The sequence below is a fragment of the Drosophila bipectinata genome, chromosome XR (genome assembly GCF_030179905.1).
Source record: "Drosophila bipectinata strain 14024-0381.07 chromosome XR, DbipHiC1v2, whole genome shotgun sequence".
Classification (NCBI taxonomy): domain Eukaryota; kingdom Metazoa; phylum Arthropoda; class Insecta; order Diptera; family Drosophilidae; genus Drosophila; species Drosophila bipectinata.
Genome location: NC_091735.1, coordinates 21,328,760 through 21,342,233, shown reverse-complemented (window position 1 = coordinate 21,342,233; position 13,474 = coordinate 21,328,760). Strand labels below are relative to the sequence as shown.

The following is a 13,474-nucleotide window of genomic DNA, read 5'->3' as shown; positions in this document are numbered from 1 at the left end:
TGAGAACGACTGACCAAAGTAATTTGGCTCTAGGTCACAAAAGGAAAAGCCGGAAAATGGAATGGCAAAGCAGTGGCAAGAGGAAAAGCCATAAGGAAGCCGTAGGGATGGGCCAAAAGCCCATACAATCGGAGACAGAATGTTGGCCAGACAAACTCACTTGATGACCAGCAGGCCCCGAAGCTTCGACTTGTCACGTCTTTATTGCTGTCTCGCACTGTCTCTCTCTCTTGGGCCATTGTTCCTGTCTCTTTCGCTGTGAAAATCCCCCCTGAATCGTTGGGTTACCATTGAGGAGGAGCTACACCAGCTGCAATCTGCCGCAATGATATCTATTAATTATGGTACAAACTCGCAGCAAATTGAGTTTTATTTTGCATTGAAGTGGTTATTCATTTGCATATCACTCATACGCCGTCGAGTGTATCGTCGAGGGGCAGGCAACAAATTGGCCAAAGTTGCAAGTGGCAAATCGTTGACAATACAATTCAAATGGAATAAACTATTTCCCCTACTGCAGTAACCACAGTTGGCCACCGTCTCCTTCTCGTCCTCTTAAATCCTCTCACCGGCTTAGCCGGAGGACTTTATGTCCTGCCATGTCCTGGCCTGTCCTTTCCTGGCCACATTCCCCCCATCAAGTTGGCCAGCAAACCAGTCACTAGTCACTGGGATCCACCCCAGTGAGATTTCCAGAGAGAGACATGATTAAATTATCGTTGACTTTTGTTGCACCACCACCACCAGCTGCAAGCAATCCAATCGAAGACAAATGCAAAGGGATGCCGTCCCCTTGCCAAATCAGATTAGTTGCAAGGATTCCCCATCCGGGGCTTATTGTGTGCATATTCTGAATATATATCCTAGGGTGCTCTATTATCTGTGTCGAAAGGTGATGGGAATTACCTTCTAATATGATTGTGAACTACAATAAGCGGATGTTGCATGTTAATTTCTTACAAGATATTATACATATAGGCAATATTAGATAATATTTTCATTTGATTTATTGCAAATATTTTATTTTAATCACCTTAGAGATATCACCTTTGCAGGTCAGAAGTACAAGACAACTAGAATTTGAAGCTTGCTCTTTTATTTTATGATTGTGTCTTTTATTGTCTAGCCAGAGTTGCCATCATCATGCATGCAGCATACGATGCACCACTTCTATATCTATCCCTGTCGCTCGCATCACACTTCCATATGCATTGTAGTGTTGTTTCGCTCTAGAGTTGGATCCTCTCACTATTCTTTCTTGGTTAAATCGGTGATGTGAAAATCTTTCTCCTTCTCTGTCTTTGTCTCTAAATCTTGATCTTTGTTCTTCTTTTCCTATCTCTCACTCTTTCTATATCAATCGCTTTCTCTTTCTCTCTCTCTCTCTCTTTCTCTCTCTGTCTCTTCTGCCTGTCTTCTCTTTCTGTTTGTGCTTCATCCACAGGATGTGCCAGGGTTGAGCGATGGCATCTATCACATTGATTCGTTTATACTGGATGCGCCCAAGAGCGCGATATTCGTGGGATTACATAATGATTTCATGTGCGATTTCTCCTACTCGTCGGATTGCCAATTGGCGCCCAACGTTGGGCACGATGGGCCTCGCGATGTGGAGTCGGTGGACGAGAGAGGAGGCAGTTCGCACTCTGACTTTGACTCTCAAATGGATTCGCCCAAGCTAAACGGGCAAATGATGATGATGCAGGCTTGCGACTGTGATTTCGACATAGATCTGGATATACGGGATATACATTCCATGCCGGACGAGCATAGGAATGAAGAGGCGATGCACATGGCGATGGAATTGGAGGAGGAGCAGCAAGAGGTAGAGGAGGAGGAGGAACCAGAGGCGGAAGAGCAGGAGTACGACGATGGCATTGGTTTTAGCTGCGACAGTGATAGTCCCACCATGCCCGCCGCCACCGAGGATGACGATGAGTTCGTCCTGGTCGCCGGACACTGTCTTCCGAGCAACTCCAGCTGCACCAGTTCGATGCAGTGCAGCAGTGGCACTATGAGCGCCGGAACGATGGCCAACAGCTCGTCCACCTCCATGGAACTGGACATAATACTGACGCCACCGCCACCGCCATCGCTGGGCAAGCCCAAGTCCAGTGCCAATCCCCTCAAGTTCCTTCACAAAATCATCTAGAAATCATCGAGAAAGATTGAAAAAATCACGTTCCACTGCGGCATTCAACACCATCCAGAATCGGCATCATTAAAATCAGGACATCAGTTGCACAAAAATTGAAAGAAAAATCCAACCACATTAACCTTTGATTCGTGCGAACATCACCGCAATTCCGAAATCAGAATCATTTTGCAATCATTACTAAGTTTTAAGCCTCTGACCCCCGGATGGTGTCTTAGATACATCCTGGTCTGGTAGCTAGATATATTACTCAATTGCGACATTGTGAGAACATAATAGTTAACAGTATTAATGCAATAAGGCATAAAAGCTCTAGCTTTGCTTCGTGTTTAATGATGTACTTATGACACAATGGATCAAAATGGAATTCAATCAGTTATCACAAAATTATACTAGGCAAAAGGCAAAAGAAAAATTCTAGACTCTAGAGTAATAAGCTTCAAGTGAATAGAAAAGAGTATTAGTTTAACGAATTGCTGCCAAAACTAATACAGCTCTGAAACCCTATATACCGCAAAAGCAAAACCTAAATAAATATATATAAAAATGTATACATGAATCCCTGAGATCGTTTGATTGCCAAATCGAAACCAATTACGTTCTGGCCTGGTCAGAAGTCGGAAACCAATTGGGGTAGAGGTAGAGGTAGAAAAAAAAAAAACAGGTACAAAGTAAACTGAAGAATAAAGTTTCCAGAGTGAATAAAGATACTATTCGCCATATTTTTATTCGGTTTGCATTTTCCTTAGCGATTTGCATATTATTTTTTTTTTGTTGGATTTCCTCCATTATATTGCAATGAATAGATATTCGATTGAATGGGTGACTGGATGGATGATGGATATTTTACAATGAAAATGGCACGGGGTTGGGGGGAAGTGTAATTGGCAAAAGGTACACCAAATGTTTGCCTTGTATTCCATTTTGAATTTCCAAGGGCTTCTTGGCTTGAATCTGGTTCTGATTCTGGTTGTGGCTCGTGGTTTCGTTCTTGTTTGTTTGGCGGATGCAGTTCGTCTTTCATTATTGTGTATTTACGTATTAACGCTTCCCTTTATGCAGGCCATCAAGTACTTCCCGCAGAAGGATTTACTCTCCACCCTGACCTTTCCTCGTCCCAGGACTTTCTCGTTCCCTGTATTTATTTTCCCTTCCTCGTCCCTCTCTTGTTTTTTATCCTCCCGGCACACTCACAGGCGGCGCATTAATGGCTTGCAAAGAAAGCGAGACACAGAGAGCGAGCGGCATCAGGTGGCATTGAGCTTAATTACTCTGCCCGCCCCAGCCCCCTTCTCTGCCAGGATCCTGCCCCAAGCTCCTGCCCCTACGATAATCCACTCTATATGCCGAATGCAGAATGCAGAATACAGAATGCAGTGGGCTTTAAGGATATCGCTTTACGGGGTCAGCTCTGCAGCAGATATGCGCCCTACTCGGGGCCAAAGGACACGATATCCTGCCCTACCCCTCCCATATCCTCGCCTCTCCCAACAAATTAATTAAAAATATTTATTGTTATGCTTATTACATTGGTATCGTACCCCCTTCCAACGCCCACTATTTCTCATCGTTTTCTGTTTTGGAATCGTTGCCTTGCAGGAGCACATCCGGGAGTCCAAGGAGAGCAAGCTGGACGAGATGGGTCGCAACTCCAAGGCCCGTTCGCGGGAGAACATCTCCAGGTGAGTGCTTCTACAAATCACGTATACGCCGTGTGATCCAAATAATTGTTCGCGCCAAGCACTTGAAACCACTTTATTCGGATTTGTTGGTTGGCTCATTAAAACTAATGAGTTGGATGGTTTAATTATTATGTTTGGCTTGAAAAGTGTTTAGGTTATAGGATCTTCAATGGAAATCCTAGAAATTCCTACTGACCTGAGGATTCTCCTCTATTTTCAGGCAAAAACACTCGCAAACATCGCTGCAGATCTTGGACGACGTCTCGAACCGATACTACCGCGAGGCAGTGCCCCTCTCGACGGCCTCCAGCAAGGCGGACTTCAAGGACAAGGAGCACAGCATCCTGCGCCGGCATGCGGACATGGCCCAAACGAGCCTCGGCGGCGACGACGGGGAGTCCAGCTCGACCACCACAGCGACCCACGAGATGATGACGAAGGCCTCGATGTCCGCCGCTCCCATTGGTGCCTGCGACATGGGCTGCCAAACGAGGTAAGTGCACAAGCCATATATGGGTTGGGGGGCTCTGGAATGGGGTCCTTGGGTAGCACATCATGTGCAGTCAAATAGATGCCAGCAAATTGCAAAGTCAACGCCGGGTAAACACTAAAAACAATGACAATGTCGGGCTACAGGACAGCACGGGGAGACAGGAGACAGGAGCGACAGGATACGCAGGACACACAGGATTCACAGTAGAGACGCTTGTCGCTAGAACAACACAAATCGATGCAAATATTTGTATTTGCATGCGTCTTTATTGGATATGGGGAATCAGGGAAAATAGAACCAAAGAACCAGGACACACACACTCCCTTCTATGCGAGTCCACCCCGCGGAATCAAAGTGGGGCTAGTTGGGGTTAGCTGGGATGGGACGGGTTTTGAATTCCGGAACGGAATGACACCCGCAGACACAGTCGGACATGTAAAGCGGTGAGAATGACAGCCGGAATGCAGTGACACAATGCCGACAACGTGCCGGGGATGAAAATGATTCATGCCGCCAAAAACAGTGATGGGAACGGGTCACGGCAACGGAACGGTCACAGGAACCTGTCACAGGTTCTCGGGTATTCTCGGGTTAATTTATTGAGAAATTCGAAATTTGCATAAAGGCATGACAACTTGGAGGCTTAAACTTACTGGAGAGGCTTACTTATGAAGAGGGACAACCTGAAAAAAGGGCACACCTTTGACCTTTTTTTTTATTTTTAAAAAGAAAACAAAACTCTGTGCTTATATAAACGTTTACTTTAATTTATTGATTATTTTTGGTTTATTTTAAGTTTTATTTTAAGTTTCTAAGCTATAACTATCAAAAGATCGCTTTTTCAATAAAGCCTCTTAATTAAGAGTCGGATTATGACCTTTGACTCCTTTGGGTCATCTCTAACAAACTGTTAGATTGTACTCAGCAAAGTGGAACGTGTTTTTAGACCATATGTCCTCACGGCCAACTGACGAATTCAATTCAGCTGATTGACGGACTCCATAGTTCCATTTTGGTCCTTCAGACCTCCAGACCTCCAGCCTTACTTTGAATTTTATTCGTAACTTACCTATTGCCTTACTCCAAAGTGCACTGAGAAAAAATTAATTATTTAATATAATATAAAACCATTACCATATAATCATATCATAACCATTACTTCCAGATATGAAACTTTTCTTTAATATTTTCTTTTCATTTTTTTTTTCAATATTTTCCTAAAGACTTATTATTATTATTTGCAGATAATTTTTAATATATTTTTAAAGCTTTGCAGGCTTTTATTTTTTATTATTTTATACTATGGCCTTTTTTGATTTTTTTGGAAAACACATTCCTCCTCTTTGTTTTCCCAGTGTACTTCTTTTAGTGTACTCGTGTGTGTATAACTGACAAATATTAAAACCTTTCACTCGGTACTTGCACCCTTTTTTTTCGTTCTATGCCGCTCAGGGAATCGCTATTTGTCAACAGTCCCGGAATCGGACCCTCGCCCGGATCCGGACCCCCACCCGGAATGGGCGGTGTTGCTATAGGCGGACTAGTAGCTGCTGGTCCTGGCGGCGGAGTTGCCACTTTAATGAGACAAAAGTCCAGCTCCTCGTCCCTGGGCGGTGGCAGTGGAGTGGGCGTGGTGGCGACAATGATGCCGCCGCCACCGCCGAGATTCTTCTCCACCTTCGGCTATGAGCCGTCGCCGGCCGTAGGGCACGGAGGTACGCTGACACGGCGCAGCATGCAACATCCCCAGCAGCAGCAGCAACAGCAGATGATTGTGCCGCGCCAGGAGTCCCTGGAGCTGGAGGAGCGGCACAGTGGACGTTCGCACTATGGCGGATTGTTGGTGGCCTCAACGGCGAAGCCGCCACAGGAGATCTGTCATCACCACCATCAGCATCAGCAGCAGCAACAGCAACAACAGCAACAGCAGCAAAGGATGCATCATGCTCATCCTGTACATCCACATCCACCGACAGTGGCCGCCCGCTTGCCGGTGATGAAAGGACATGGCGTGGGAATCGTTCCAGGACAGACAACGATCCTGCCTGGCGGCGGCGGCAACAAGCAGCTGCAGCAGCAACAGCAGCAGCAACATCAGGCGCCCAAGAACGAGGAGTCGAAAGTGTTCATCGACATACGGAATTCAGCACCAGACGTGATTATCATGACGTCCCATTGACATTTAAGGATTGCCCGCCAATCAGCAAAAAAAACAACAACAACAAGGAAGTCAGGAGGCAGGAGAAAAAGGAGCAACCGAAAGGACAACAGGAAGAGCAACAACAACTGGACATTGGCCAACATATTAACCGCAGCCGCAGCGTCGCTGATGACACAACAAGGACGAAATGGCGCGAAGAAGGACACAAGGGAGGACGCCGGTAGGAAACAACGGAAACGCTTTGCAATCAGCCAGGAGGGCGTCGAGGCCGGAAGGACTTGTACACCACCACCCCAATCACCCACAGACCATCCAACCCGACCAACTGCATCCTGTTTTTTTGCATCCTGCAGGACTCGTTTCGCACTTCCTTTATGGCCATTCGACGCCTTGTTTTTAAAGGCCACTCTTTAAATGGCCATCCGAGCACTTGCCAAGGAAATTAACGAAATGAATCCTTTTGAAACTTCTGGTTCGTTTAAAACAATTTTAAAACTTTTGCCATAACTATTCTGGCGCAAAGTTTATAACGCGATTATATGGAATTTATTTTCACACTTATCGGTTGGCAAAAACCAGCTCCCCCCTACCAGCCTCACTCCCCAGCCAAATCAATAACAAAATAATAACAATGCAGGTATTTTGTTGATGTTTTAAACTGTTACGTTTATATTATTGGTAGAAGAGATCCTTTTTTTTCAATTCTCTAAGGATTATTGAATATTTATAACATTTTGTTGGAAGCATCCTTTAAAGGATATTTCAAGAGAAATTAGTTACAATTGATTGGTTTAGTTTATAGGAATATTTTTGTTTTTTAATTAAAAGATATTGAAATAAGAAAAGTACTTCCTTAATTATTATTTAAATAATAATTTTATTATTTTACGATGGAATTCTTTAATAATTTCAAAAATAATTAAGAAGTTCCAGCGCGTTTTTCCCCAAAAAAAAATAGCTCAGAAATGGCAGACAATTACAAGCTAGTCTTTAAAACGAGAATAGAGCTCCGGTGCTCTGGTCTAGACAAATGGAAGATGTGTCCGGCCAGCCCCTTTGCAATATACCGGACCGGGGCATACTGCCGTATGCCGTATGCCGAAGAGCCGTAGTCGTAGTCCGTAGTGGAGTTGCTGTTCCAGTTGTTGCCGCCGGGCCGCAATTGCTGGCGACATTTGCCGGACATTTGCAGAGACAGCGGCATTTTGCTGGTTGAAAACAATGCAAGAGAAACAGAAACGGATACGGATACGGAATCGGATGAGTTTGTTAGGAAAAGGGAGGGGAGGGAGGAATGAGAAAGGACAGTGGGCGGGCAGACACTAAGCAGACCGGACCAGACCCTGTTGACAACATGGCGTATGAGCAACATGTCCCAGAACATTGTTATCGGACTCCATCTGTACCTTTTAGCCGCCATACTCCGTACGCCCATAACCCGTTTTCCGTAATCCAGTAACCCGTAACCCGTAACAATTTCCAAAAAAAAAATAGGAAAAGTAAAAGAAACGTTCATGTTCAGACAGTTGGAAAAATAGTGCTCGGGCTGGGGCTCGGACAGGAACTTCTTCATTTACATGCATTAGGAACGTGGTCCATTTCCACGACCATGTCGCGACCAAAGTCCATTCATCACGGGCACGTGCTTGTGTCCACCACTTTGCTTTCTCCTTTCTACGCTCCAGCCTTTTCCCCATTTCTGCTTTCACCTTTCTCCTCGTTTTTCTTTGCTTATTTCTAGCAATTTGCGTGAAAATAGTTTTCTAAGTGATTTCAAAATGTGCTTCCCACCAGCCATGCGCCAGACACTTTTATTAAATTAATTCTGGTTCTGGGATGGCATCAAAAGCTACGACTTACCACTTTTTTTTTTAACCCACTAAAGCCAGAGAGTTAGCTAGAGATTTTCATGACAGGAAATTGCTAAAATAATAAAATTCATGAAAGTTTTTCTATTAAAAATAGAATGACTTTTTAGAAGCTATAGCTTCTAGGGTTTTATAGCTAATTTATTAGAATATTTTGATAGAAAATCTTTAAAAAAACTATCAAGTTTATTATAATTTATCCATTAATCTTTTAAACCCATCTTAGCCGCTTAGGTTGCTTTCCAGTTAATAATTTCTTAATCTTTAATTGATAAACTGTGTGAACACTTGTCAAGTCAGTTGTATTTTGAAAAGGGTTCCCGGTTCCCGGTTCCTGGTCCTTCCCGGAAGTTGACAAACTTTTCAAAAGTTCGTGGGCATTTAGTGGGTTAAAGGACGTTTGCTGGTAAGGGAATCTTTTTAGTTCATCTGCTATCCAAATCCTTTTCAATTAGATAAATTAGCTGACCACAGATTTGTGGATTTGGGCACCTGAAAATGTCCATGAAAAAGTCCTTCGGAGTCCTTTTGGAGTCCGCAATTAGCGATGTCACCGTAATGCGGTTTCCCTTTGGTTTGGTTTTGGTTTTTGGGGTTTTTGGGGGTTTCTGGGACGGAGTTTTTGTTTTTTTGGAGTGCTTCCCATGGTGTAAATATTGCCACAGCTGTCCGTGTGTAGAAAAGCCAAAGAGGTAGGGGGTGTTTTTTTTCGTCACAAAAATAAAGATGACAATGACAATGAGTGAGCACAGCGAGGGGGCGGCAAATGGGCTAAGTGGTAAGTGGGAGTGGGAGTGGTGGTGGCAAATCCATTTGATTGATTGAATTTAAAAAGCAGCGACAGCCGAGCGGGGCACAAATAATGATGATGATAGCGATGGTGATGGTGATGGTGCAGCGTTGCAATTTCCTCTATCTTCTTTTTCGCAAAAGTTCAAATCATTAGAGTGATTAAGGTCCAAGCTGACAGGACCTCTGACTCGGACACACCCTCATCATCTCGAACGTAAATGTAATGACACTTTTATTTTCTTCAACCAAACTTGTAAATAAAAACTTAAGAAAAGGTTAGACTCATTCGGTCGCATCTATAGTGTTTTTAATTAGATTTTTTCTATCGACAGTTATACACTTATATATATATATATATACCATTTGAGATTGTTAATTTTTTTTTTTTAGTACTTTGTTCTGTTATAGCCCACAAAGCCCCCTATTCTAGCTACAATTTAAGAGGAAATTTAGCGATTTTACTAAAAAAAACCAAAAAAAAAAAAGAAATAGAATCAAGAATCTATTGAGAGAACTATGTGTACTATAAGTAAGCTATGCCTAGGATTAAGTTAAATGTATGATATATTTTTTTTTTTATAAAAACATATACATAAATACTAAAAGTATCAAAAGGAACTACAGAGAGAACAAAAGCGAAACCCAACAATGAAACATTTAAAATCGTATGTAATATTTTTTTTTGTTTTTCTATGTGGAATGACTGGAAGCATTGTAATTGTAAATTGTCGAGCGACAAAAAAAAAATGTACACACAACTCACTAACACTCGAAACCAGTAAAGTAAATACTTAAAAACTAATTGAAAAGAATTAAGAGAAGAGAATAGATTTAAAATAATGGGCATGGCAGGAGCGATAAGAGGTCGAAATTGGTGTTAACCCGAATGGTAATGTGCGAGTGTGCCAGAATATTTTTTGGTGTGTGTTGAATGCGTGTAAAAAATAAACTAAATTGCGATCAAATAAAAATTCATTTTGTGGAAAAATATAACTTGAGTATTATTTATGAAATGAGAGGGTAAGTATCTCTACCATACCCATATACTATATGTGCTAGCCATATTCTCTTAATTTATTATTGCTTTAATTTTTGTAATAAAGTTTAAAGAAATATGCCTGAAAGTATGCTCTTGGCGAGATCAGTCTGAAAGCAGAAAGAAGAGTCCAACGCGGAAGCAGAATCGGATGACGTTGACCCAATTAGATGGGAACACACAATTCAGAGCTGGCCGCCCGGAGGCGTCGCATCATCACAACCACAACTCGCATAATTAATCCAGGGTATCACGACTGTCGCCGGGGGTATGATGGTCCTCCAATCTAAAGAAATGAGTGAGATTTTTATTATTTTTTATGGGTTTACTTTTAGGATTTAAGTACTTAACATAACATACCTAAAGGTTTTTGTTTATTTTATTTTATAGTTATAAGCCACTATACCTATAAAGGATGACAAATAAGACTATATCTTCCAATATATCTTTCATAATTCTTAAAGCTTACCATTAATTAATTTTTTTAATTTCAAAAACTCTTTACCGAGTAATTAAACCCATCTTTAGACTTATTCTGATATCTTAAAGTCCACAATTTCATTGGCGGCTTGTATCTGACAGATGCTAGCCACAGAATCCGTATCTGGGTGGTGCAAAATGCAAATTGGTGCGTCTCGCTTTTGTTGCCCGGAGATTTATGCACTTCGCCGGATCCGATTTGGCGATTTAGCGATTAACCGATTTGCTGATTTGTGGCTAGATTGTGTGTGAATGCGATGGAGTGGCGATATATATAAGTTGTATCGAGGGGGACTGCAAGCTGTAGTCGTCACCTGTCCACCAAGATGCCATCTGCTCAGTCTCCACTGCTGCTACTGCCCCTCCTGATAATCTCCCAGTTCCTGCTGGCCGCCACCCAGGTAGCTCCTCCGCGGCGGGTTCTCGAGACCCCTAACTTTGATGGCGAGAGTTTCGAGAGATTCGATGGCAATAGCCAGGAGAATAGTTCTGAGATGCGGGAGCAACTGAAGCAGTTACTAGGCGAGCAGTTGGCCAATGCCTTTGCCCCACTGGCGACCACACCTTTTTCAAACCTGGCCCAGAGGCAGCCTGCGATTGTGGCACCTACCTCCGGGGAGGCGGCCAGGGCTCAGTTTTCGGGTGAAACCACTTCCTCAGAGGAGGCGGAAGGCGAGAACGGCGAGGAGGAAGAGGAGTCTCCGGAGGAGGAAAATTCCAGCGAGGAGGAACCAGCAGCACCACCAACCCCTCAAGCACCTTTGCACCCGCAGCTACCACAGCCCGTGGACCCAGTGGATCCCAATGAAGATCAGGACCCAGAACCTGTGGCAGAGCTTGATGACTACAATGCCTGGCGGGACAACTTCTACGACCTCAACGAAGACGGCAGCTATATCTTTGGGTAAGTATTCTTAAAAATATATTTAATATCAATAGATTACTACATACCTTAACTACCAATTAAGTTACGCACTTCCTCATGGCGTCCGTCGCTGGGAAAGAGGCTATTTCCCCAAGGATCATCACGGCCAGGTGGTTGAGGGCTTCTACGTCCAGCCCCGTCATGTGGCCCATGGACTGAGATACGAGCTGCGATGCTATCGAGCAGACTCCGAGGGCTACCACCCACTACCAGGTAGAATTTCTATAGATTTTCAAAGAATTAATATTTGAATTAAAGAATTTAATAAAATTACAGTGGAATTCCTGAGAAATGCCCCCAATGTGCGACGCGATGAAAGACCTCAGGTAGATTGCTTCAATAACTTCGCTGGCAGGCGACTTTAAAAAGAGGTAACCTTTCCAATTTCAAGCTACAATCTGAAAAATAAACCAAAATCTGTAAAAATCTAAAGATATCCTTCCAAAATATAATTATAATGAATGAATTTATAATTTTTTTTGTGCACGTTTGTAAATATTTTATAAAGTTTAATGAAAATATAATAATTTAAAGAATCACATTCACGGTTAGGTGGATAAATAAAGTATATTCATATGTGGCGACCGTGACTCGGCAAGTAATCTATTTCATTTCAAGGAAAAGAAAACTTAAATTCATTCGTTATGGCGCGGAAGTGAAAATTATGAAAGTTTAACTGTATTTGGACCATTCTTTATGACCAAATTCCGTTGGGCACATACCCAAAAAAAAGAAAATGGGGGTAGGACACCACCATCAGCACCGGGGTAAGGATAAGAAAAATACAAAAAAAAAAAAACCGGAAACCGTACACCATAAAGAACTTGAGCGCATAAGAAGCATAACAATCGCTTAAGCGAGTTCTCGGGGCTTACCCGTACAGTCATCACTTCCTTGTTTGCTTTATGCTGGCCATGCTTTTGCTTTCTGCTTTTTTGGTTTTTTTGGTTTTTTGCTTTTTGCTCAGTGCTTGTGACACTGTTTCAGTTTCCTCGAGCTCTCTGTTTCAAGTTTAATTCAAATGGCATTTCAAAATACTTTTTATTTGTTTTCATTGTCTTTTATTTTGCTTCGGCGGTAGTACTCTCCTCCATCTCTCTCTCGTGCTTTTTTTTTTGTTTTTGTTTCAAAACGAGATTTGTAGCAGTGTACGTGTGTGTGGCTTCGTGTGGCTTTTGTGGCGTCCCCGGTGGGGCTTGTGGTATTCCCACAGTTTTCAATTTTTGGCGATTTGTTGCGGCACTTAACGGTTGTTTGTTAGCTGTCATTGTTGTTGCTGATGAAGCTCCTTTTGTTTTTGTTTTAGCGCCCGCCCGCCATATCTTCTTCTGGTTGGTCGCCATCGCCCGGAAACGGGTACAGGGTGGCATGCCTAACGTGGACGGTTCTAAGTCGCAATCTGTATGGCATTGACTCGTAGGTGAATTGGATAGGACTCCGGTAGGCGCTGAAATATAAATGGAATTATTAAAAAGCTAAACATAAGTCTTTAGAGAGCTTTAAAGGCTAAACCCCTTATATTTGAACATAACTCTAACTTTAAATAGTCATAACTCAGCTAATTTCCATCAAACCGAGTCATACCTCTCTGATCTTATATTTGTGAGGACTATCTTTTCCAATCAAAACCTGTACAACAAAAATGGGGTCAAAAATCCTGATCCTACCCCTTAAAAAATTGAGGATATTATGGAAAAATTGATCAAAATTTTGATGGACAGATTTTGGTAAATTTCCCTAATTCTCATCCGATTCTTAAGCAGAGTACCTTAAACGATTTCTAGATCGATTCTCCACCATTCTGCATCAAAATCTTGAGACAAAATATTTTTTAAGTTTTTTTGTCCATTTTTCCTGATGGGACCCCTTGAAAATGGGGTTT

At 42.6% G+C, this 13,474-nt stretch overlaps 2 protein-coding genes across 2 annotated transcripts in view; both read left to right on the top strand.

Annotated features, from left to right (window-relative positions):
• Neto (Neuropilin and tolloid-like) overlaps positions 1-7,323 on the top strand; it is a 69,872-nt gene extending 62,549 nt beyond the window's left edge. Inside the window, exons 11-13 of the mRNA XM_070276619.1 lie at positions 3,755-3,837; positions 4,058-4,330; positions 5,783-7,323. Coding sequence (XP_070132720.1) covers positions 3,755-3,837; positions 4,058-4,330; positions 5,783-6,509 — 1,083 coding nt within the window. The 3' untranslated portion in view covers positions 6,510-7,323. The remainder of the gene's footprint in view (positions 1-3,754; positions 3,838-4,057; positions 4,331-5,782) is intronic.
• Positions 7,324-10,987: 3,664 nt separating this feature from the next.
• LOC108127155 (uncharacterized) lies at positions 10,988-11,957 on the top strand. Its single transcript, XM_017244012.3, has 3 exons — positions 10,988-11,571; positions 11,636-11,805; positions 11,869-11,957. The coding sequence occupies exons 1-3, from the start codon at positions 10,994-10,996 to the stop codon at positions 11,955-11,957; spliced, it is 837 nt and encodes a 278-aa protein (XP_017099501.2). The 5' UTR covers positions 10,988-10,993.
• Positions 11,958-13,474: the final 1,517 nt, after the last annotated feature.